General features: G+C 39.3%; 1 protein-coding gene across 2 annotated transcripts in view; it reads left to right on the top strand.

Moving 5' to 3' along the window:
* Window positions 1–25606, top strand: part of TSNAX (translin associated factor X) — a 32260-nt gene extending 6654 nt beyond the window's left edge. For both annotated transcript variants that reach the window (XM_007086020.2, XM_042960079.1), the window contains 3 exons: window positions 704–834; window positions 20578–20705; window positions 23752–25606. In XM_007086020.2, coding sequence (XP_007086082.2) covers window positions 704–834; window positions 20578–20705; window positions 23752–24129 — 637 coding nt within the window. In that variant the 3' untranslated portion in view covers window positions 24130–25606. The remainder of the gene's footprint in view (window positions 1–703; window positions 835–20577; window positions 20706–23751) is intronic.
* Window positions 25607–26743: the final 1137 nt, after the last annotated feature.

Below are 26743 nucleotides of genomic sequence, written 5' to 3'. Positions count from 1 at the left end.
CCATAGTTTGTTCTCTATCATTAAGTCTCTTGTTTATTTCCCTCTCTTCTCTCCCCCTCCCTCCACTTCCCACATGTTCATCTGTTTTGTTTCTTAAATTGATTTTACATATGTTTTTTTTTAATGTTTCTTTAATTTTGAGAGACAGACGGAGCATGATCGGGGAGGGGCAGAGAGAGGGGGAGACACAGAATCCAAAGCAGGCTCTAGGCTCTGAGCTGTCAGCACAGAGCCCAACACGGGGCTCGAATCCAGGAACCATGAGATCATGACCTGAGCTGAAGTCAGACACTTAACTAACTGAGGCACCGAGGTGCCCCTGATTTTACGTATTTTTAATAAATATAATAAATAAAATAAAATTATGGTTTTGAGTTAGAAGCATCCAGATACAATATTAATTCAGTCCTATGTTTGTTGATACTTATTATTTTTATAGATTTTTTTAAATGTTTATTTATTTTTGAGAGAGAGAGGGAGGGAGGAACAGAGAGAGGGAGACACAGAATCCGAAGCAGGCTCTGGGCTCCGAGCTGTCGGCACAGAGCCCGACGCAGGCCTGGAACTCACAAGCTGTAAGATCATGACCTGAGCCGAAGTCGGATGCTTAACCGACTGCGCCATCCAGGTGCCCCTGTTTATTGATATTTAGATGATTTCAGTTTTTCACTAACAAAGCATCTGGCTGGTATATTGATTATAGTGCTCCTGATATGGAAGAGATTTTGACAGAATCAGAAGTGAAATTGGATGGTGTTAGACAAAAGATCTTGCAAGTAGCCCAGGAGCTCTCAGGAGAAGACATGCATCAATTTCATAGAGCCATTACCACAGGTAAGTCCAGGTTCACGTCAATGGTAACTTTTTTTTTTTTTTAAACCAGTGTGTTACATGATTTCTGTGTGGGTTGCATTAATTTTAATTGACACTTGGTGAAATATTAGCTTTTAAAAATTGGGACTTCTGCATAATAATGTAAAGGTAATCCAAAAACATTAAATTGGCTTTATTTTTCTGAGTAGAATAGTCATCGATAGCTCTTAATAAAGTAATTGAAAAAAGACCCAACAGAGTGAACTTTAGCCTTGAGGACATAGGGTGTATTCAGACAAGGCATGTCGCATTTCCCACTATGGGGATATCTTACTGGTGGCTCTAAGTTTCAGTTTCAGGGAATGTATCACCTAGCCAGATGGACCCAAACATCTCGCAGGGCGACTCCATAGTAGAATTTTAAGATAGTACTGGGTTTTATATAAACACAAATCACTTCAAATATATACAGATGAATCGCATAAATAGTGAAGTGCTTGGTTCTTTTCTCTTCAACCTTTTTTTTAATGTGAGTTCACTGACAGGAGAGGTACTGTATAATTAAGAAAGACAAATTCAAAGGTTGATTTATAGAAGTATGTGAAATTATATGTTCTTTCTATCAAATAGCAGATTCCACTGAACTCCAGGCATTTCATCATGAGAAATGAGTTTATGTGGTATCTGCTCAGTGTATGTCCAATTTTAGGGTGAACATTTATAATTTCACTTGTTTTCAGAAATGTCAATCTGTATTATGTTCAGATGTCTTTTGTTGTTGTTGCCCAATGATTACATGTACAGTTGACCCTTGAACAATGCTGGGATTAGGGGCGCTGACCCCTTGCACTGCCAGAAATCTACATAAAACTTTTGACACTCCCCAAACTTAACTACCAATAGCCAACCATTGACTGCAAGCTGTACCAATAATGTAAACGGTTTATTAACATGCATTTTGTATATTATGTGTATTTATTGTGTTCTTACAATAAAGTAGGAGAAAAGAAAATGTTATTAAGAAAAACACAAGGAAAATACATTTATAGTTCTGTACTAATTTATTGAGAAATCCACATATGTATGGACTATTGCAGTTGAAACCCATGTTGTTCAAGGGTCACCTGTTTGTGTGTGTGTGTGTGTGTGTGTGTGTGTGTGTATTTTCTATTGAGGTATAACTGACATATAACATATTAGTTTTAGGTGTACATTGTATATATTATGAAATGACCACCAAAATGAGTTAACATCCATCACTGTACATACAGAATTATTTTTCCTTATGATGAACTTTCAGGATCTATTAGCACATTTTAAGTAGGCAATACAATATTATTAGCTACAGTTGCCATGCTGTGCATTGCATCCCTAGGACTTTAGACATTTGTACCTCTTGAGTCCCTTCACCCATTTTGCCCATCTCCCGCCTCTGGCAACCACTTGAAATGTCTTTTGATATTAGTGAAAGAAAGTACCTGCTCACCTCAGTTAAAGCTGGGGTGTATTACTAGAAACTGAAGTGATAACTCAAACAGTTAATGAAGAGTCATTATAGTACATTTCTGTCATTGTTATTTACTACCAGGGATTTGTTTTTTTAAGTAATAGTGCATATAATGGAAAAGGTTTAATGAACTCAGTCTGTACTGTCATGTGGCACGACCTTGACCATGACAGATTCGTCAGGGCTGGGAGAGAAGATCTGAGTATCGGTGAGATGGGTGAAGCAAAAGCTGAGACAATCCTCGTGAAGAAAACGTGATAATATCTTCATGATCTTGTAGCAGAAAAGATGTTTTAAAAATGACACAATCATTGCAGTGCCTGGGTGGCTCAGTCACTGGTTAAGCATCCTACTCTTGGTTTTGGCTCAGGTTATGATCTCACAGTTTGTGAGTTTGAGCCCTGTACCGGGCTCTGTGCTGACAGTGCAGAGCCTGCTTGGGGTTCTCTCTCTCTCTTTCTGCCCCTTTCTCACTTGCCCATGGGTGCACACGTACGCTCTCTCTCTTTCTCAAAATAAATTTTTTTTTTTTTAATGTTTATTTATTTTTGAGACAGAGAGACAGAGCATGAACGAGGGAGGGTCAGAGAGAGAGGGAGACACAGAATCTGAAGCAGGCTCCAGGCTCTGAGCTATCAGCACAGAGCCCGACACGGGGCTCGAACTCATGGAGATCATGACCTGATCTGAAGTCAGTCGCTTAACCGACTGATCCACCCAGGCACCCCATCTCTTTCTCAAAATAAATAAATAAACTTAAAAAAAAATTGGGGCACCATGGTGGCTTAGCCCATTGAGTATCTGGTCTTGGTCTTGGCTCAGGTCATGGTCTCACAGTTTGCGGATCGAGCCGCGTCGAGCCCGTGTCAAGCCCTGTGTCGGGCTCTACACTGACCGTGCAGAGCCTCCTTGGGATTCTCTCCCTCCTTCTCTGTCTCTGCCCCTCCCAGGCTCATGCTCTCTCTCTCAAAATAAATTTTAAAGAATGACACAAGCATTAACTGCTGAAGGAAAAATGGATCAATTGAATTTCATCAAAATTAAGACATCATTTATCAGACCTCCTTTTCTTAAGTTGAAAAGGCAAGCTGAAGTCTGAGAGAAGACATTTACATTTATGTGTTGGGTAAAAGACACATATACAGAATTCCTACAAATCAACGAAAAGACAAGCAATTTTAAAAATGGACAGGGGCTCCTGGCTGGCTAGTTGGTGGAGCTTGTGATTCTTAATTTCTGGGTTATGAGTTTGAGTCCCATGTTAGGTGTAGAGATTCCATTTTAAAAAAATGGACAAAAAACTTGAACAGGGGCCTTATAAAAGTGAATATTCATATGGCTAAGAAGCCTATGAAAAGGTGCTGAGCATTATTGCCTAGAGTGATGCAAAGTAAAGTCAAATGAGATACTGTTCACTCACCGGCATGATTAATTATAAAGACTGATGATGCCACTTTTTTTTTAAGTTTATTTTTATTTAGTTTGAAAGAAATAGCAGGCGGGGAGGGGCAGAGAGAACAGGAGATAGAATCCCAGGCAGACTCTGCAGTGTCAGTGCAAAGCCAGATGTAGGGCTCGAACTTAAGAATTGTGAGATCATGACCTGAGCCAAAGTCAAGAGTCAGATGCTTAACTGACTGAGCCCCCTGGGCGCCCCTGATGATACCATTTTATTATTATTATTAGAGAGAGAGAGCATGAGTGGGGGAGAGAGGCAAAGGGCGGGGGGGGGGGGGGGAGAGAGAGAGAGAGAGAGAGAGAGAGAGAGAGAGAGAGAGAGAGAGAATATATCCCAAGCAGGCTTGATCCCATCACCCTGGGATCATGACCTAGGCTGAAATCAAGAGTCAGGTGTTCAACCGACTGAACCACCCAGATGCACTAAGACTGACAATATACTTTAAAAAACTTTGGCAGTATCTAGCTAAAAACATGCTCCTACTGTATGATTCCTTTTGGATATGTACCCTTAATAAAAGTGAGGCTTGTGTCACCAAAAGACAAAGGCAAGAAAGCTTGTAACAGCTGTAGTCATAATATTCTAAAACTGAAAAATGACCCAGACAGGAGTGTCGATAAGTACATGATGGTATATTTGTACAGTGTAATACTACATAGCAATAAAGAATGATAAACATGCATCCCAGCAAGTATGAATCTCACATACATTCTGTTGGGCAAAATAAACAAACACAAAGGAGTATCTATACTGTATAATTCCACTTATGTGAAGTTCAAAACGGCAACATTAATCTAGGGAGTTAGAAGGCAGGATAGTGGTTATCTAGGGGTAGAGGTTAGGGGCAGGCGTTTCTGACTGGAGGCATGAGGGAACCTTCTGGAGTGATAGAAATGTTTTCTGTTTCTAGCTGGGTGGTGTTACATAGTTGTACACGTATGTAAAAATTCATTAAGTTAAACATTTGAGATTTATATTTAAGATTTATGCAGCTTATATATAAATTATAACTCTTTTTCTTTCTTTCTTTCTTTTTTTTTTTTTTTTTTTTTTTTTTTTTACAAAGTCACTGTTGACATTTTCTTAGTTCTTTTTCCAGAGCCTATCTTTGTATAGGGAAATCACATCAATAATCTCTTCACGGCAGGGGCACCTGGCTGGCTTAGTCAAGAGTGTGTGACTCTTGATGTCAGGGTTGTGAGTTCGAGCCCCACTTTGGGTGTAGAGATTACTTAAATAAATAAAACTTTAAAAAAAACCCTTCATGGGAGTCTTGTGGTGAAAATATGTGCCGTGTTTAGTGAAACAGCCATACCATTCATATTAATGATGTCCTTTGTCAATCCCTTTGGTGAGGTTTCTCTTGGGCACCCTGACGTTTCTAGTTGTTAGGCTGGGCAGATAATGTTTGCGGCAACGTTTGCCTTGTTCTCTTTGATCTCCTGAAATTTTTATCTGCCTCTTCCAGTGGAAGTGGATTGGGGAGGAGGTAAGCTTAAACATCCAGCACGTTGACCTTTGTCAGTTCTCAGGGTTGACTGGAATCCAAAAGTGGCATTTCCAGGCCACAGACATGTTGTAGGTCTTTTCGTGGCTAGAGATCGGGAGGAGTGGTATTTATCATTTGTTGATACGTGAGTAGTATGCTGCCGTGAGGAGTGCCAGTGACTTAGTGCTCTTGTTCCCTCCCCTAGAGCTGGAGTAGTAGCTTTGACCACACTAGAAAGATCCATGGCAGGCAGATTTCAGTCACGGTGGTCCTGCTATGTGTAAGTAGGTATGCGTGTATAATCTCAAGGACTGTACTAGGTGGTGGAGTTGGTACTGGGGAGCAAGTTGGATCTCTCTCAGTTTCTAGAAAGTCCTTGATCTGAAGAAGCAGTATGGTCTAATGTCTTACTGCATCAGAGTAACCAAATCCCATTCTACACCTTCTAAACATTCGATTAACTTGGGTAACTAGAGGCAAGAGTTGGAATAACTTCCATAAGCTTGATCATTTTTCTTTCACATCGTGCAGTAAGCCTATCTCATAAAAATTCATGGCAACATAATACATATACTAAAAGCTAGCTACAGTGGGGCGCCTGGGTGGCGCAGTCGGTTAAGCGTCCGACTTCAGCCAGGTCACGATCTCGCGGTCCGTGAGTTCGAGCCCCGCGTCAGGCTCTGGGCTGATGGCTCGGAGCCTGGAGCCTGTTTCCGATTCTGTGTCTCCCTCTCTCTCTGCCCCTCCCCCGTTCATGCTCTGTCTCTCTCTGTCCCAAAAATAAATAAAAAACGTTGAAAAAAAAAAAATTTAAAAGCTAGCTACAGTGGTCTTCACTTTGACTTCAATCCGTGCTTAAAACTTTTACGCTTCGGTAAAAACTTGCATATTTTCCTCACAGTGTTGGTGCGTTGTCATGTGATGATGTATTTAGATCTGAATTTCAAGTTAGTTCGAGGTTAAGCCCTACGAACCCAGGCAACTTAAAGTTCTGGCGGGACATTGTAGATCTGCTTGATTTGGCCCAGTAATGTGTTTGGTATGTTTTTCATTCATCACTGAGTAAAGTGTAAGGAAAGACTTTAAACCAGAGCGAGGACCATATGGATAGTGATATGAAAAGAAACTAGAAAGTCGCACTTGGCTCATAGAACAAAACAGAAATGCAGAAAAAAAGGCCAGAGGAGTATTAGTCGTGTTTCTTAGGAAGGAAACACTGCACTCTTGGAAAGAGCTTAGGTAGGGCATTAATAAAATGGGAGCGATCTTTAGATTTTCCCACTTCAGTGTATCATCGAGGATTATTTTAAGCACCATATTTCATTTTAGGTCCCTGTCTCTTCTTTGTCAGTTTATTTAAAAAATTTTTTTAATGTTCTTTTTTTTTTTTTTTTTGAGAGAGGGCGAGCGGTGGAAGTGCAGAGTGCAGAGTGAGGGGGAAACAGAGGATCTGAAACCGGCTTGGGGCCGATGGCAGAAAACCCTATGCGGGGCTTGAACTCAAAAACTGTGAGATCATGACCTGAGCTGAAGTCAGACACCCAACCGACCCAGGGGCCCCTTTGTCATTTTTTTGGAAGATTAGCTATGTATGGATTAAAATTTTAAGGGTTCCCTGCATCTCACTTTTCTGTAGTAAGTCCTTAAAATGAGGTTCTTTAAGTGGAAACAAAGGTGTTTTTTTTTTTTTTTTCTTTTAAAGTTAAGGAATAAAGCAGTTCAATAAAAAGGTATCTGGGACTTAAATTTTTGCTGACAGATATTTTATTTGATACCATAAGGTTATTTACAACTAGAGAAGCATTAACAATATGATGCTTCTGAATAGCTTGCTGCTTGTAATTGTTAAATGCTTGTTTTGGTGTTACTCCAAATAGTTGTTCTTTTGACTCGAAGATAAAACAATTCTGGCATTGAACTAAAGGAGTTCTGTGCTTTTCCTCATTAAGAATAGTGCTAATGGCACGCAGAGCATTTCCCTGAGGGATACTTGTGTGAGCTCAAATGTCGAGTATCCTCCTAATAATTGAACAACAACAAAAAGTTAGGTCTGTTTTCTACACATTTCTTATCAGAGGAGATTACAGATTGTCCCAAGGGATGGTTAAACAAATGAACAAATAATTAGTTGCTTGAAATAAGTCACTTAAAAAAATGTTGGGCTCTGTCATGTTTTTGTTTTGTGTTTTTCTCCTGTGGAGGAATTAACAGTTGGGGGAAAATGTTCTCCATCTCAAAGAAAAAAATTGTTTATACCACTCTGATAATAATGAAATTATTTAATTTTGAGACATTTTGGTGCACATAACTAAGTTCAGACCCTAACTAATATTTTAATTCTCTTATTCAGGAATGTGAATGATGTGTTAAGTGGATGTTTTGTGTCAGAGATTTTTTTTAAGCCATTGTTCTTTGTGACCTTTGCAGTATTCCTAAGTTAGAGATATTATGTTGTGACCTTTGCAATATTCCTAAATTACAGATATTATATTTACTGCTAAGTAAGTGGGGAGTCTCACAGTGTTTAAGCAACTTGCCCAAGATAAGTTACTATAAGATATGGTTGGTTTCTTACCATATGGATTTAATTTACCTGTTGACTTTAATTTTTTTATGTTTATTTTTGAAAGAGAGAGAGAGAGAGAGAGACAGAGTGAGAGCAGGGGAGGGGCAGAGAGGGAGGCACAGAATCCGAAGCAGGATCCAGGCTCTGAGCTGTCAGCACAGAGCCCGACGTGGGGCTTGAACTCACGAGCTGCAAGGTCATGACCTGAGCCAAAGTCTGATGTTTAATTGACTGAGCCACCCAGGTGCCCTGAGATTTATTATGTCTTAAAAAAAATTTTTTTTTTAATGTTTATTTAGTTTTGAGAGAGAGAGAGAGAGAGAGAGAGAGAGAGAGAATGAACAGGGGAGGGACAGAGAGAGAGGGAGACACAGAATCCAAAGCAGGCTCCAGGCTCGGAGCTGTCAGCACAGAGCCCGATGTGGGGCTCGAACTCGTGAACCGTGAGATCATGACCTGAGCCACAGTCGGATGCTTAACCAACTGAGCCACCCAGGTACCACTGTTCTTTCTTAAAATAAGTCCAGAGGTGGGGAGAATTTCAGGAAGGACATCTCTTCACGCTTCAACATACTTTCTGATTTTGTGCAGTGCAGCTAGGGGGCAAGCTGCAAAATTATGTTATTTGAGGGGTGGGGAGACTGGGGAGTTGCTTTAAGTCCAGAGATGCAGCTGTGAGGATTTGTGTTGTGCAGCTGAGTTGTGGCCCCCATCTGTGAACCTCCAAAAAAATGTGCTAAGGGGACAAGCAGATAGCATTTGGGAGGTTTGTCAGGAACCAGTGATATAAACAGGTGTTTCATGCAAAGCATATGTGCTCAGATTGCATAATAGTCTTTGAGGTTGGTTCAGCAGAGCTTTTCTTTGTTTGAGACATACCCCATGATGGTGAGGGTAGCAACTGTCTCTGCACATAGGGGATAGGTCTGGGGGAAGGCAATCTGTCCTGGGCACACCCTTCCCCCCAGCCTCCCCAAAAAGTGACGTCCAAACTTTTCTTCTCTTCCACTCCCTTTATATATATCCCAGGGGTTAGAGAGAGGATGATGAGAGAGGAACAGAGATTTGATGAGTGTGGAGAGAGTTGGGAGCTGAGATGGAGGCAGGCTCCCCACACAGTCAGGGTCCCCGGTCACCAAATGACTGTCATTTTAATGGAGACAGTCACGGGAAGAGTTTGATGATGTTCCCGATATCAAATCATGCCTCTGACAGTGGCTTCATTTAGATAAAGAAAGACAAATGCAGCAAAAGATCTTTCCATCAGCATCTAAAAATCAAGATATAATTTGAGAGTTATCAGAATGATTTGCTAAATAACTTATGCTGTATCTTATAGCACTTGATAAGCAGTTTTATAATAAACGGAGTTTAGCATAGTGCGATAGTACAAGAATGTATTTGAAATTTGCGGTTTATATTGCCTTACGTAACAATTATGTTCCTGTTAAAAGAGTTGGAATATTACTGCAAGGGACAAGGGAGTTGACGATGCTGACCGCAGACGTTTAAGGGATTGCTATCACGAGTAAGTGAGATAGGAAGAGAATGTGATCCTCTGGTATTAGCAGAGTCATCTTGGAAGGATTTAGAAGATCCCCAGATGACTATTAACTTTTCTACTCATTCATGTTTGCCTTTTGAACAGATAAAATCAACTGACGGAGGTGAAGTAGAAAGAGAGCTTTTGCTGTCAGACAGGCTTGGGCTTATGTGTTTTCTCTGATGTTCCTTAGATCCGTAACCTTGGAGCCCAGTATGCAACTTGTTTAAATTTCAGCTTTCTCACCTGTTATGGGAGAACAATAGTAGCTGCCTCACGGGTTGTTTTGAAAACTAAATGAAACATGTGTATGGGAGGCATTTCTTACTTTGTTTGGCACATCACTGTTAATGTGTTTGTGTTCCCTTCTGGAATTTAGCAGAATTAATCTGTAATAGTGTGCTAAATTAAATTTATTTTCATTTTGGATTAAAAACTCAGTAATACTTATTTTCTGAACACATACTCTTCAGTGCTGAAGAAAAAGCCCTGTTCAAATAGACAGTATCCAATTAGGCAAAATCCAAATTAGTGAACTTGTGTTTAAGTTTTACTGTTGATAGTATAATTGGATATACTCTACAAAGCTAAGGCTTATGGATATATTTTCGGTGTATAATTTATATATTTGAGAGTAGATTTTTTTTTTTAGCAGAGTGGCATGTGAATCAAACCTACATCTGATTTTACTTAAACATTTCAGGGATCTGAAAAAGCTAACTTTTGAAAAAAAATCTGATGGTATTCTTAAAAATAGCTGGGTGGCTCAGTCAGTTAAGCATCTGACTTTGGCTTGGGTCATGATGTTGTGGTTCGTGGGTTCTGTGCTGACAGAGCCTGGAGCCTGCTTTGGATTCTGTGTCTCCCTCTCTCTGCCCCTCCCCCGCTCACGCTCTGTCTTTCTCGCTCTCAAAAAATGAATAAACAGTAAAAAAATAGTTATAAATGTAATTTTTAAAAATTGAGATACAATTTATACACCATAAAATTAACCCCTTTAAATTGTGTAATTCATTGTTTTTGGTTTTTTTTTTTTGGTTTTTTTTTTTTTTTAGTGTTTATTTATTTTTGAAGGAGAGAGATACAGAGTGTGAGCAGGGAGGGGCAGAGAGAGAGGGAGACACAGAATCGGAAGCAGGCTCCAGGCTCCGAGCTGTCAGCACAGAGCCCAACGTGGGGCTCGAACCCACAAACCGTGAGATCATGACCTGAGCTGATGTTGGACACTTAACCAACTGACCCACCCAGGCGCCCCTGTAATTCGTTGCTTTTTACTGTGATTATAAGGTTGTGTAGCTTTCACCACTGATTCCAGAATGTTTTCATCACCCTGTAAGGACACCCCCTACCCATTAGCAGCCACTCCCCATCTTCCTTCCCCCATGCCAAGCCTAGGCAGTCACTATTTGACTTTACATCTCCATGGATTTGCCTATTCTGGATATTTCATATAAATAGAATAATACAGAATGTGGCCTTTTGTGTCTGGCTTTTGTCACTTACGATAATGTTTTCAAGGCTCTCGTATATGTCCTAGCACATGTCCGAACTTTATTCCTTTTTAAGGCTGAATAATATTCTCTTGTGCATATATACTACATTCTGTTTATCCATCAGTCGATGGACATTTGGGTGGTTTCTGCTCCTTGGTTATTGTGAACGATACTGCTATAAACATGTGTCCACAAGCCTTTGTGAACCTGTGCTTTCAGGTTCTTGGGTATATATATACCTAGGAGTGGAATTGCTGGGTCATATGGCAGGCAATTTTTTTAAAACACTGAAAGCCTAGGGGTGCCTGGGTGACTCAGTCGGTTAAGCGTCCGATATCAGCTGGGGTCATGATCTCGCGGTCTGTGAGTTTGAGCCCCGTGTTGGGCTCTGATCTGCCAGCTCAGAGCCTGGAGCCTGCTTCGGATTCTGTGTCTCCCTCTCTATCTGCCCCTCCTCCACTTACACTTTCTCTCTCTCTCTCCCTCTCTCTCTCAGAAATAAATAAACATTAAAAAAAAAATTTAAAACACCGAAAGCCTGGAAAAAAAGGCTAGTTTAGAATGAAACCTCTGCCTGGTCTGTTTGCCTTTCTTTATATATGGTTTTTTTTTTTTTTTTAAATTTTTTTTAATCTTTATTTTTGAGAGAGAGAGACAGTGTGAGCGGGGGAGGGGGCAGAGAGAGAGAGGGAGACAAAGAATCCGAAGCAGGTTCCAGGCTCTGAGCTGTCAGCACGGAGCCCGACACGGGGCTCGAACCCATGGACCACAAGATCATGACCTGAGCCGAAGTCGGGCGCTTACCTGACTGAGCCACCCAGGCGCCCCCTTTATATATGGTTTTTGATGGAGATTTGGACTGGGTATATACTGCTTAAATATTATAAGAATAAGTGAAAATAATCAGAAGTGTTTAATTGGGTTTCCTTGTATATGTTCTAATAGGGGAACATGGAGAAAAATAACAAATTACATAAAAACAACCTGCAGACTTCTCTCTTACTGGCAGCTGATTCTGTAAATAATTCTAATTGGATTTCATCCAAGGCAAAAGCAGAAGGGGAAGGCATTGTTTGATGGAATATGGCAGTAGGTTGAGATTTTTCACCTTGGGGATTATTCACTGAAAATAGCGGATGTCCTTTTTATCAAGTTGAAACATAACTTGTTTAAACATCCTTTTACCTAGATGTGACCAAAAATGCTTTTCAGTGTTTGGGGCGAGATGTCCTTGAACTCTCTGTGTGGTATATCATGAAACCTAATAACCATGGAGCAAAAATGGCCACCTCATCCATGAAGTAACTTTAAACAGACACATCCCAGGGACAACTTAGATGGTGACTTTAGATACACTTGAAAATGTAATGTTTGACAGCCATGCACATTAATATAGACTGACACCACAGATGGATTTTGAGGGCTGTTGTTCTGTATCTCTGCCCCCATGAAAAATAAACCCGATACCTTGAAGACCTCGAATTCTGAACTTTATCAGTTTGAACTTTATCTTATAAGAATATTTCTTTCTTAGTGGACTTAAATCCAAAGTACTATATATTAAGTAAAATTGGAGAATTCTGAACATTTGAATAGCAGATTTTAAAATAGTTTTGCCAGAGCACTTAAAGTTTCCTAAAACCAGTAAGAGTAGGGAGAGATTATTTTGAAGAATTTACTAAACATTTGAGTCTCTTTCTCAAGGTGCTTTGGGGTGGGGAGAGGAGAAAGTTGTGAAGACATCATTCATTCCCTCAAAACTCTGGGGTGCAAAAAAACAGGCATTCATAACTTGGAGCTGGCTGGCTAAGTTTTATGTAGTGGGTATGAAGAAATCCCTTGACTGGGTGTATCAGAACATGTCAACTTTTTTTTACAGGTAGAAGAAGATTTGAGAGAAGGCAACATAGGCACAGAATAGCACAGAATCATGAAAGTATATGGTGTGAGAGCCTAGAGAATAAAGTTAAGGCCTGGAGAAGAGCTGAACTGGGGATTTAGTGGGGGAAAAGTTTGAGAAAAAGTGAAAATGTTTTCTATGGACTTGAATGTAAGGAGGCAGGTAAAGCGGGAAGGGCACGAGCTTCTGGGTTGTAGGAATGTTTTTTTACTATGTGACCTGGGTGAATTTCTGAATTTCTTCTGAGCCTCGGTTCATCTATAAAGGAAGGATAGTGATACAGTCATGTAAGGTTATAATGAACATTAAAAAGATGGATGTAAAGTACCAGATACATTATCTTCTGTATAACTGACACTCAAGACTTAGTAAGCTGCTACTAATATTTTATTTATATTTTTAAAAAGTTTTGTTGGAGGCTTCAGGGACTGGGAGATGTTTGTATACTTCTGTTCATAGCAGCATTATTCACAATACCCAAAAGGTGGAGGCACCCTAAGTACCCATTGATGGATGAATGGATAAACAAAATTTCACATGTCCATACAATGCAGTATTATTCAGCCCTAAAAAGGAAGAGAATTCTGACACAGGCTAGAGCGTGGATGAACCCTGAGGACCTTGTGCTAAGTGAGATAAGCGGCCACAAAAGGATAAGTTCCATACCATTCCACTTCCACGAGGTAAGTAGAATAGTCAGATTCAGAGACGGAGAAAAGAATGCTGGTTGTTAGGGGCTTGAGGGAAAGGAGAAGGAGGAGTTATCTAACAGGTACAGAGTTTTAGTTTTGTAAGATCAAATAGATGGTGGTGATGGTTGCACCACAGTGTGAATGAATGCCACGAAACTACACACTTAAAAATAGTTAAAATGGTTAGTTTTATGTCGTCTGCTCTATTTGGTGAGTTTAATACTACTGCATATGCATTCATTTGTAAGAATGCAAACATTTTAGCAACAGCTTACTACTGATTTTTACGTCATTCGGCAGTGCTTTGTTGCAGAAGCAAATGACGTTTCTGTGTTGTTGCCATATAATCTAGTTTCACTAAATGGATTTTTTTTTTTTTTGACATGTCATTAGGAAGATTAGTTCCTACCATTCTGAATTTGGAAAGTACCATAGAGATCATTGTATCTAGTACTTCTGTTTTACAAATGAGGGACAGGCCTGGGAGTTGGTTGGACTTAGTTGCTTTTATTAACTACAAATCATTTTAAGAATGTATTCGTTGGAACCATTTTCCATGCTTTGAGTGGGCTCATGTGGATAAAACAACTGTACAACTGACGAATTTTGCCAAATATATTTTTCCAGTCACAGAGGAGTGTGGTTTTACCATTATAGATAGCATCTTGGTTAAAGAAAATCCATTAAGAATCAGGAATAGTTTTTTCTGTTAAATTTTTTTCTGTTTCTTATTTATTATTGAGAGAGAGAGAGACCGAGCACAAGCAGGGGAGGGTTAGAGAGAGAGGGAGACGGAGAATATGAAGCAGATTCCAGGCTCTGAGCTGTCAGCATAGAGCCCGATGTGGGGCTCGAACTCACGAACTGTGAGATCATGACCCAAGCCGAAGTTGGATGCTTAACTGACTGAGCCACCCAGGTGCCCCAGGAATAGTTTTTAAAATACTGGTTTGCTATTTCACTGCTTGTCCCCCCCTCCCATTGTTGAGCGATAAAACTTAAAATTATTTCTCTTTGACTATTCAAGGCATTTCATCTGTATGGTCCCTGTACTAAATTTAGCTCCATTTCTACCCTTTCCATTTCATTTCCCACCACTCCTTAAAGGACTTCTAAACAAAGGGACATCTACTCTGGGATGCTATCCTTAAGCATCATGAAGAAGGTCCTAGAATTTCAGTTTTGAACAGGATCAAGTTCTTCCACATGATTTGACATGATTTGCCCTTGCTGATCTTTGTAAGCAAATTAGTGCAATATAGTGGTATTTGTTCTAGAATCACTAGAATGATTTAAGCCACCTTGTTTAGAGAGCTGAGGTGGTCAGAATCCTTCTGATGTTGTTTTAACTTTAAATATTTTTGTTTTTGAGAGAGAGGGAGAGTGTGAGCCGGGGGTGGGGGGGTGTGGGGGAAGAGACAGACAGACAGACAGACAGAGAGAGAGAGAGAGAGAGAGAGAGAGAGAGAGAGAGAAAATATCTTAAGTAGCTCCATGTTGAATGGGGCTTAATCCCACACAGCTGGGATCATGACCTGAGCCCAAATCAGGAATTGGATGCTCAACCAACTGAGCCACCTAAGTGCCCCCAGATGTTGTTTTATTTACTTATTTTATTTATTTTAATTTTTTTAATATTTATTTTTGAGGGAGAGAGAGACAGAGCATGAGCTGGGGGAGGGGGCAGAGAGGGAGGGAGACACAGAATCTGAAGCAGGCTCCAAGCTCTGAGCTGTCAGCACAGAGCCTGATGCGGGGCTCGAACTCATGAACTTGGTCTCAAGTGAGACCATGACTTGAGCCAAAGTCAGACGCTTAACCGACTAAGCCACCCAGGTGCCACCCCTCCAGATGTTGTTTCAAGTAGCAGGTTTCCTGTTTCCCACTGTTTGTAATCACTGTATGTGTATTACATTTTAACTTTTTATTTATTTCTCTATGATTTTATGGGGTTTTTCCCCCAGAATGGGCACTTCCTTGTTAATTGAATGTTCTTATAAAACATAATCAAAAATTATTAAATAGTTTTTCAGAAATGGATCTACCTCATTTAATCATGTTTTTTGGTGTCTGTTTGTGCAAGACGGGCTAAGCACTAGGGATAGAACTGTGCTCAAGGTAGTTGTGGTATTGCCCTCCTAGCAGGGGATACTGCTAGGTATTAGATAAGGAATTTTACATTATTGAAATACAACTTTGATTAGTGCTAGAAGGGAAAGGCACACAGTACTAGGAGAACATCTCATAGGGATTTGGCTTAGAATGGGGGTTATCTGAGGCAGTTTCTTCAGAAGTTGATACTTCCTGGAACCCTACAGAATTAGTAACAGTTTATTAGGTGAAAGAGTGAGAAGACCGTGTTATGATGCTGAGGGAAGAGCATATAAAATCCCTTGAGGCAAGGGAGGGCACAGGATAGGTGAGGAACTGAAAACCGTAGGCACAGAAAGTGAAGGAGGTTACAAAAGTTTTGCATTATAGACACATTCATGTTCTCTGAATTCAGCTTAAGCATTTTGCCTACTAGCATTTCACAGTCAGGATTCTCTAGAGAAGCTGGAGAGAGAGCAAGCGAGGGATTGATAACATGTGTTTAAAAAAATTGACTCGTGATTGTGGGGGCTAGCAGGTATGAAATTTGCAGACTAGACTGGAAGGCTGGAATTTTAATACAGAGTTGATGCTGCAGTCTGGAGTCTGAAATCCACAGACTGGAAATGCAGGCAAGTTTTCTCTGTTGCAGTTTTGGGAAACCGTGTTCTTTGTTCATAAGGCCTTCAGCTGACTAGATGAACAACCTCCGCCCACCCCCATTATGGAGGGTAATCTGCTCTACTCGGGAGTTCTACTGATTTAAATATTAATCACATCTAAAAGTAGCCGTTGCACACAGTATTGCTGTAAGAGAATAGAAAATAGGCTGGTTTAGTTTAAGCGATAACCTCACTTCTGGTATCTTCTACCTTGACTTGCACATTGGAACTCGTACCTTGACCATCAGATCAGCTTGAGATTATAGGTGTATAGATGTGATTATCCTCCTTCAGGCTTACACTATTAAGCTGAGACAATGACTGCTTAGTGGTGTCACTGAGCCATAGCTTGAAGGTTCAGAGAAATTTATGTTACCACCTTCAGCTGGTACATGACATAGTCCTGGTTCCTGTGCTCTCCCATCCCTGTCGATTAACATGTGTAGAACAAGAGCCTTGCTACTTGTGTTTGATTCTAACATTTAAAGCACTGCTATTTTTGTGTAACCTGGCCCTGAAATGTAAGCCAGCTGCAGGAATTTGGGGACAGGGTTATGCCTAGAAATACTGAAGTAGTGAATTCTATTAACTGTAGGGAGAATTTGTATTGTAGAATATATACAAGTCTTACTGATTTTAAGGATTTTAAGAACAATTCTGACATTATACAAATATGGGCTTATGTACCCATCTTTGAAATTTAACCTTTTGTGTGTTATAACTTGACTGTAGTATAAGTTGAGGCTGATGTAGGTGGAGGGTGAAATTAAGCAGGGTCTTACAAGCCATGTTAATGATTTTGCTGTCTATTCTGAGAACCATGGAGAGCTATTTGGGCTTTAAGCAGGAGAGTGATGTGACAATTCTTTATTAAAAAGGCAAATATTCAGTAGTGTGAGAATGGATGAGAAAAGGTCAGAAGTGGATGGGGTGGGGAGATCAGGAGACTCTTAGAATTGACAAAACAAAGAGGGGGACTGCATGTGGAAGGAAGATTGTGAATTCATTGTTGGGCGTATTGATTTTAAGGTCCTTCTGATGGAATTGTCAAGTATGTATTTAGATATATGTGACTCTGAACCAGAGATGTGAAGTTGGGGGATGGCAGGGTTCACTGAAGCCAAGTGTAAGTGAATTTGAGAGAGCCTGGGGCTGATAGAGGCAGAGACTAAGAAGACCTGGCCAGAGAAGTAGAAAAAAAGGGAAATCGGAAGATGATGCATGCAAAGGGACCAAATGAAAACTTGTTTAAAGAATTCCTCCTTTCAAGTGGTCAGACTACTGACTGCTGCTAAGATTGAAACTGAAAACATGTCCATTCAGCTTACGAAATAGTATAATCTTAGTGAGAGCTGTTGTGGTCTAGAGATGGGCTCAAACTAAGATGAAGTAGGTTGAGAAGTATGAGGTGCGGTTATCGAGGAATGTGGCAGAAAGTAGCTCTGAAGAGGAGAAGAGAGATAGGACCAATAGATGGAGAGATCTGAGCATGTTTTACTGACCATTAGCATCCGACAGAGAACATAAATAATGTGGAGCATCGAAGGGAGAATCTGCCTTCAGCTTCCCACTGGGACCGCATCTTTATCCTGATCCTGGGGACAGTACAGCCTCAAAAGATAAAGTACCTCCTCTATAGTGATAGGGGTAAAGGGGAAATAATACCATTTTTTATTTTCCTAATTCCCTATTCTATTCATCAGGGTCTGAACAGGAAACGAGCCGCACAGTAATTTGAACAGGGCAAGTTTAACACAAAGAATTAACTGTGTATGAGGGGAAAAAAAGAATTAACTGTGTTGGAGATTATCTGATGAGAGGAAAATTGTACTCTAAAGAGTATAGGAATATCAGAGGGACAGCCACTACCCCAGGGCTAAGGCCAGGGCATCCAAGAGAGGAACAAATCTGGGAGAGTGTACCCCTCAGCCCCTTGAGGGCGTGGCCCATTGGGTGGCAGGGGAGTTTGCTGAGGTGTGGAGCAGATAACATTCTCTGGGAAGCTGTCTATGGGGAGGTGCTGTGCCATCAGGCTCCTTGCGCACGGTGGTGGCTCCCTGGGGAAGCTGCTCCTGAGGAAATGCCACGTGCTACTGGCCACCTCAAGCACCAGGTTGCCCCACATGTAGAAGGCTGCTGGGGGGGGACACACTAGAACGAGGAAGAGCGCCTTCTCCTCCTCTGCTTTCCTTCCAGTGCTGTCTACCAACAAAGTTCAATACCGTGCCAGCTGGCAAAGGAGAAACGTTTTAGAGTCCGCCTCCATTATCCGAAATAGTGGAGCTGAGAGACGGTAAATTGGCAAGTGATGTCTATTGATCTTTAAAACTTTTTCCACTGTTTTGCTATAATGATTATAATGATGAATATCCTTGCGCACGTGTCTTCTGTCTGGCTCATTCATAAGAGCTGACCGAAGGAGAGCCTATTGACAGATACAGCGAGTGGTCCTTAGGTTTTGCTTTTTCTTTTTGTGTGCACGAAGTTCTTTCTGGAAGGAAATGTGAAGTACAGATTGTCTTTGGGAAAGAGAAGTGGGTGGTCACCTATTCTTAAAACTAAAATTTTACAAAAATATTTTTTATTGTAAACGTAGAAGATGTTATCTATTCTGTCAACCTGAAGTTTATTGTTTCATTTCTCAGCATGTTATAGTTTATTAAACAGTGACCTATTCTATCATGTCCTGTTCTGTCAGCTAAAGGCACCGATTTCTGACCTTGCTTCAACATCACTCGTGGCCCCAAATGAGTCAGGATATTTTCATTCAGTTGTTTCCTCTTACTGCTATCAGAACCAAGTCATCCACTTCCTTTTGTGTCTTTGACCCTGCTGCGGCATTTGATGCGACGATACCACAGTGGGGTGAGCCTCAGCGCTGCGGCCGCCACGCCTGACTGTCGGTGTCAGGGCTGGGAGTGTTCTTCCCAGGTGCCAGGGAGACAGCTTGGACTCTGGGGATTCTACTCAGTCCTGAGTTTTCTTTCTGGAGTCAGAATTCCTTCTTCTCTTGTTTCTACAATAAAGCCTTTACAAAGAATACTGTTTCTTAACCCAGCAGTAATGATAATCATTTTAAGAAATACTTTTTCCCTGAATCATCTTATAGATTATGCCATAATAAACTAATATTGAAAATTGTGGCCATAGAACTTTGGTTTTTATACATGTATATATTTTTAATGTTTGTTTTTTTATTTTTATTGTTGAGAGAGAGAGAGAGAAAGCGCGTGCAGGTAGGGGAGGGGCAGAGAGAGAGGGAGACTAAGGATCCGAAGCAGGCTCCATGCTGACTGCCAGCAGAGAGCCAGATGTGGGGCTTGAACTCATGAACCATGAGATCATGACCTGAGCTGAAGTCGGATGCTTACCTGACTGAGCCACCCAGGTGTCCTAGAACTTAGTTGTTTTAAAACACTTGAAAAAGTATAGTACTACTTTCGACCTTTACCAAAATTTGTTTTAATTCAGTGTTAGTTTTGTAGAACTTACATCTGATACAAGATTGTATTGCTCATTTTTTTTTTTTTTTTAATGTTTTTATTTTGAGAGAGAGAGAGCGAGAGAGAGATGCACACGGGGGAGGGGCAGAGAGAGGGATTTCCAGGCAGGCTCTGTGCTGTCAGTGAGTCCGTGCAGAGCACTACACGGGCTTAATCTCGTGAACCATGAGATCATAACCTGAGCCCACATCAAGGTCGGACGCTTAACTGACTGAGCCACCTAGGCGCCCCTGTTTCTTTTTTTTAATTTAAATTATCAAAGTGGAAAGGAGTTATCTGTTCTTAGATCCATTTTGGAGTAGGAGGAGAAAAATAGTATTTTGTATTTTGACACTTTATTCTGCATTATTTAAAGTGTTTTCTACCTATTAAAATTTCAAGAAAGATCCAAATGGTGTTTAATTTTATGCTTCATTTGATTAAGTCATTATCTGTTTTGTTGCTTCAGAGAGCAAAAATTAATTGTATAGTTTCTGTTAAAGCCTTAATAATTTTTATAATAGGCTTTCCTTAAATCAATTTTTTTTCTAAAAATCTTTGACATTTCCCATAGCAGAGAGAATAGATTTCTAAGACTAATGCCGCATGAAGTAGAAAGAAGAACTTGAATCCATTTGTATTTGAGCTGTTCGTAAAGTTCAGTGACAGAAATGTTTGCTGTGTTCAGTACTGATCCCCACCATCTATCCCCAGGTAATTCTTAGTAGTCTAAGTATTGAATCCAGTGCCACCATTATAGTTAGGCATCCATTAAGCTTTTGATGAGCTAGGTGTTGTGCAATTTGAAGTTTTTTTTATTAATGACAGTGTGACTAATGTAATGGTTGTTCCTTAGCAATTTTCTTGGTTGGTATTTCAGGACTGCAGGAGTATGTGGAGGCAGTCTCTTTTCAACACTTCATCAAAACACGATCACTTATCAGTATGGATGAAATTAATAAACAATTGATATTTACAACAGAAGAATATGGAAAAGAAAATAAGACCGTAAGAATTTAAAATCACTTCACATTTTTATATAATTTATGTAACCGTATAATGGTTATAGGAGGTTTGCTGGCTTATAATGCTAAGAATATTGAGACGGTAGTGTTCTTTTCTAGAGTGTGGTTTCCAAGATTCCCAACTAAGGAAACGGTCTTTTAAAATAGTTTTGTTAGTGGATGGAACAAGAACAGCTATGGGTATGTTGGGGGGAAAACAATGCTGTTCACCTAAAGCGCTGTTAAGTGATTCCTGTTAAGTCCACTTTTGATTTTATTGTGCATTTACAGTGGGCCTTTCGTAAGCACTATCTCATTTAATTCTTTCATTAACTGTATGAGGTAAGAATTTTTACTCTCATTTTGCAAAGAAGTGGGCGTTAGAGAATTTAAATAACTTCTCAAAAGCCACACAACTAATTAAGTGTGGCAGAGCTAAACTTTGAAAACAGGTGTTTTGAAATGTAAGCCAGGTGCCCTTGTCCACCCTGCCACTGTTTCTCAGAGTGTGCTGCAGGAACCCTTGCACCAAGTATCTACCTCAAAGGAGTGTTTTACAGGATTTGATTGAAAGGTTTTCAATTAGGCAGTGTATATAGCATATGACCCATACGTGCTCAATAGTCAGTTAATATAAAATTGTTATTATATTAAGTGAGAGCTCTTAATCGCTTACTAAGTCCCTAAAGCTTGTATCTGAAAATTCTATAGCTATTCCGAATTAAGAAAAGAGAAACTTTTGCAGTTTGACTTTCAAGTGAATACTATTTTTACGCTGGGTTTCAATATATAGTGTTCAGGCAATGAAAGAGGAGATTTTGAATATTTGGTACTTCCTGAGATACCAATACACTTAAGGATAAAATTAGTTTTTTCCTGTCTTTATTTTTCATAATTTTTTCTTTATTGTTTTTTTTTTTTTTTTTTTTTAACATTACTCAGAGCCGGAATGGGCAGGCAGAAGATGGAGGAAGCTGTAGAAATACTGTTTTCTTGAATATTAACTAAAATGTTAGCATCAAAAGGTCAGAGTTAATTTGGCATGACAGATACAACTTACTTTAAGGAAGCCACGTATATATTTTCTCAGTTTTTAAAATTATAGGAAGTTTATTAAGGAGGATATTCATTTTTGAGAAGTAAAATCCCTGTATGTCTTTTATGTGTTTAGTGAGGATTGCATTGCAGAAAGAAGTAAAGAGCCTATTTGATCCTGTATCCGAAGTTACCACACCCTTCTTTCAAGTTCTTTCTAATCGAGAATGAAAATATCAGGGCAAGAGTGTCAAGAGAAACTGAGAGTAAATGCGCTGTTTTCAGGATTTAGGTAGTAAGTTATTTGAAGATTATGGTGTCATAATATTCACAGATGCTTTTCAAAACCAGACCACATTCATAAATAGTTTTTCCTGTTAGTGCTAAAGATTCTTGGCGCTAAAACTTCTGGGATTTGATAGGGGAAGGTATTTTGTTCTGACTTGCCTGTTGAGAATATTGTCAAAACCATTTAAATTTCTCAGTGATTAAAGTTCACGTTCCTTAATGTGACTTTCTACCCCTGACTGTCCTTTTGGAGTCATCCTGTACCATTTCTTACTTTAAACTTGACTCAAGGAGATACCTCACTGGTTCCTCAAACATACGACACAGTTCTCACCTGCATGCCTTTGCGGTTCTCTCTGCCTAAAATGGCCTCTAGTATAATTGCAACTTCACCTAGCTGAGTCTCATATGGACTTCGAATAACAATTTAGGCATCTCCTCTTCCAGAAAGGCTCCAGTAGAGCAAGGAAAAAATTGTTGTGGAAAGAGGAGATTGACATGATGGTAATGGTGATAGCAGCTAACATTTATTGAGTATTTACTTTGTGTTGGGCATTATGCCAAGAACTTGGTAAATGTTATCTCATCCTTAAAATAAACCTCTGAGGTAGGTACTGTTATCCCATTTTACAGATGAGGAAACTGAGGTTTAGAGAGATGAAATAACTTGCCCAAGGGCATACACCTTATGAAGCAAGGTCCTGGAAGAGGTGGGAGGAGATGGGTCAAGGTCATTTGGAAGAGTTAACCTCAAACAAGAGGAGGGACAACTCATCATCTGAGACTGGAGGATAGAAGGTAAAGATGGATATGGACGTAAATAAGTTTTTTTTGGTTTTGTTTTGTTTTGTAGGAATAAGGTAATTGAGAGAGCTTGTGCCAGGTGATCTGGCACATGGCCAGCTCAGTGACAGTAGACAAGATTGTCTACTCAGAGTGGAGAGGTTTGGGATTGAGTAGGGGGCTAAGGAGAGTTCTGGTAAAGGTTTGGAACAGTGTCTGAAGAGTCAGGAGAGAGAACTAGAGGAATAAGTAAAAAGGATTGGTGAGTAATTTGTATAAATTCTGTATAGCTGTGACTATCATTACTGTTTTTTGGGGTTTTTTTTTTTTAGCTCTGTGGTACTCAGCCACTTGAATAAAGCACTAGTGCGAGTAGATTTTAATATTGATGCAGGGTTGTGTTTTTGTTGGGCAGGTGCAGTAAAAAAACACACAAACCCACAAAGGAATCTAAGGGCACTGAGGAGGACGTAACAAGAGAGTAATAAATCATGATGGTCAGTGCTGAGTGGGGATGGAAGAGAGGCCAGAAAGGGACTGTAAGGGACTTAGGAAAACGTGAGTGTATCACCAACCTAGAGGGCTTTATGACTTGTCATTTAGATAACTAAGTGACCGTCATGCAGTAAAGTCATCAGACTTTGTTTTCAGAATGTTTTAATTTTATTTTGTATGTCAAGTGACGTTGGGAATAGTTGATTTTAAAGTGCTACAGTATTAGATTATGAAATTATCTTGAAGTCATTTAGTTCAGCTTTCTACCCAGGGCATGAGTTCTTCTTGTAGCGTCCCAAATGGTCATTAAGCAAAAAAGATCATTTTATTTAGAGATTAGCATGACTGATCTGCTCTTGATTTTATACTTTATAATAAATGTGATACATGCATATTCACTCTTTTTCACGTTGTATTTTCTTTGTGTGTGTGTGTGTTTTCTTTACCAGCCCTCCTCTGATGCACAGGATAAGCAGTTTGGTACTTGGAGACTGAAAATCACACCTGTTGATTACCTTCTGGGAGTGGCTGATTTAACTGGAGAGTTGATGCGGATGTGTATTAACAGTGTGGGGAATGGGGACATTGACACCCCCTTTGAAGTGAGCCAGTTTTTACGTCAGGTTTATGATGGGTTTTCATTCATTGGCAATACTGGACCTTACGAGGTTTCTAAGAAGTTGTATACTTTGAAACAAAGTCTGGCCAAAGTGGAGAATGCTTGTTACGCCTTGAGAGTCAGAGGCTCAGAAATTCCAAAACATATGCTGGCAGATGTCTTTTCGGTTAAAACAGAAATGATCGATCAAGAAGAGGGCATTTCTTAGAATACCGTCCTCAGTTGTTATTCTCTTGAGAGACCAGTTTGTAAGACTGTTATTTAGTATCTCGTGGGGCTTTATTGTGGCTTTTAAATAGAAATGTTTTCAGTCGTACTTGTTTTAAATTGTAAACAAGCTGTACATAAAATTATCGAAACGAATCATTTCTTACATCTTACTCATGAAAGTTTGCATACAAAGGTTTGCATATATGCCTATCTGTATTTTTGCTGGCTGTAGTTGATCGTTTATCTTTGTAACGTGAACATGCTTCGGAGCGCACTTTTTGCCATACCTATTTTAATTTACGTTGTGTGAAGTGTGGAGTGGTGGTATTTAGCGGAAGCCATTTATAATTTAAGTTGGTGATTTTGTTATATATAGAAAAGATTTCCTAGCTACACATCTGGACTTGAGCTTCCTGTTAAAATTTCTTGGTAATATTTTGTGAAGCCTCCAAAATAGGCTTATTCCGTAGAATAAGAATTAAAAATTATTAAGTTATCAATATACTTAATTTTATGAAGTATTATAGTGAGAATTCATATTATATTCTGGCCAGTTTTTAGGCCATTTTGAACCCATTTGAAAGAGCCTTCCAGAAAAATTAACAGGTAACCTAGATTTTAGTTTCTACATTTAATTTTTTTATCCTTTAGCACATAAAGTCTGGTAGTGAATTGGAGCTAACATCATAATATTTTCCCTGGTGTTTGAGTTCAATTATATACTTGTACATACATCTGAAAAGCTTTTAGTAGTGATTATTTAGCAATTCTTTTGTTGTCGTTCTATTACATTAGGCATGTTTCTTATAGATGCATCTATAAGAAATTACATTTAAATAATTACAGTGAAGTTTGAAATTTTTGAAATACTGAGTTAATTCAAGCCTTTATAGTTGTCCAGTTGTGTTACTTAATAGTATAAAAAGTTGCCAAAGAAAATTTATCATGTACAATTCAGCAATAAGACAATTGTCAACACAGTTGGGAATAACAGTGGTAGTCTTTAGTAATATTTAGAATTGGAACTTGCCTACTGAAATTAGTTCTAGATTATTCCCTGTGATGTGAAACTGATGTGAGCATGACACTATTGGCTGACAACCAGACATTTCCATTTGGTTTTGTGAGTTCTGAGAATCTAGATACTGGATTTTATTTTTGGAAAGATTAGCTGCTCTGTTTGCAAGGCCTGGTTCTTTGAAAGTGAAATTTTCCAAAAAAAATAATCATGTAAAGGAAAATAAAACATAGACATGCCTAATAAATTAGGTTGGTTGGTTTGTTCTGGTGGTAGCATTTCTTTTGGTTTCCCTATTTGAAGACACACTGCTAAAATATAGTCTCATTACGTATTTCTGTTTCTTCTGCCACTTGAAGTTAAATTTATAATGTTAAAGGTAACATAAATAAATGGATTGATGAATGTCTTAAAGATGTTTAAAACTGAAGTCTTTAAATAAAATATTAAAAGAAAAGTTAAAGCTTATTTTTTGATCATATTGAGAAATATTTAATCAAAAGGTTGTAGAATTTTGGGCCTAAATAGGAAGCCTAGTATAGACTAACTTAATATGGAGATTTATTACTTAAAAAAAAAAATTTTTTTTTAATGTTTATTTTTGAGAGAAATAGAGTATAAGTTGGGGGGAGGGGGGGTGTCAGAGAGAGAGAGAGAGAGAGAGAGAGAGAGAGAGAGACAGAGACAGAATCTGGAGCAGGCTCCAGGTTCTGAGCTGTCAGCACAGAGCTGAACATGGGGCTCGAACTCACAAGCCGTGAGATCATGACCTGAGCTGAAGTTGGACACTTAACCGACTGAGCCACCCAGGTGCCCCAAGATTTATTATTTCTCAAAATAAGTCCAGAGGTAGGGAGGGCTTCAGGAAGGACATCTCTGTACATCCCATTGACCCAAACTGGGTGACATTCTTATCTTTCTAAATTCTTTAGTGGAGAGGAGAATGATATCACCTAATAGACCAAAATACCGTTTTTCTGAGAGGAGAAGGGCAAATAAAAGAAACTGAATTAGGGCATTATCATCATACGAGAAGGGGAAAATAGCCTTGGGGTAGGCAGTCAACAGTATTTACTACCCATGGATTGGTGCCATCGCTGTTGGCGGTGCATATTGCATATTAATATGCAATATTAATTGCATATTATAATTACATATTGCATATTAATAGAGTAGGTGTTAGGACAGGATAGTAGAGGATCTGTAAATATATCCTGAATGTTTTTCAGTTTTAAAATAGTTGCTCTGATAGCATCAAATGTTGTCATGTTTTTCATTTTTCATCTTTATTATAAAAAGAAAGTGGTTCTAGGTTACATGGCAAGTTACTGACAATTCTGGAATAAAATTGGGTTATTTCCTTCATAAGTAATTCCTGCATGTATTAAATCAGTGGTTTTCAGAATCCACATTGCATAGCCATAAGGCTTTTTGAGGGTGTCTCAAAGAAAGGTGCTACGTAAATGGGTGATTGGCAGAATGGATTTAAAAACTTGATTCAAAGTCTTTGCTCTCTATAAGGATTCACCTTAGATTCAGACACAAATAGATTAAAAGAATAGAGATATTCCATGCAAAGAGTAACCAAGAGAGA

This window comes from Panthera tigris, chromosome D2, assembly GCF_018350195.1.
Source record: "Panthera tigris isolate Pti1 chromosome D2, P.tigris_Pti1_mat1.1, whole genome shotgun sequence".
Classification (NCBI taxonomy): domain Eukaryota; kingdom Metazoa; phylum Chordata; class Mammalia; order Carnivora; family Felidae; genus Panthera; species Panthera tigris.
This window is presented reverse-complemented; position numbering and strand designations above follow the sequence as displayed.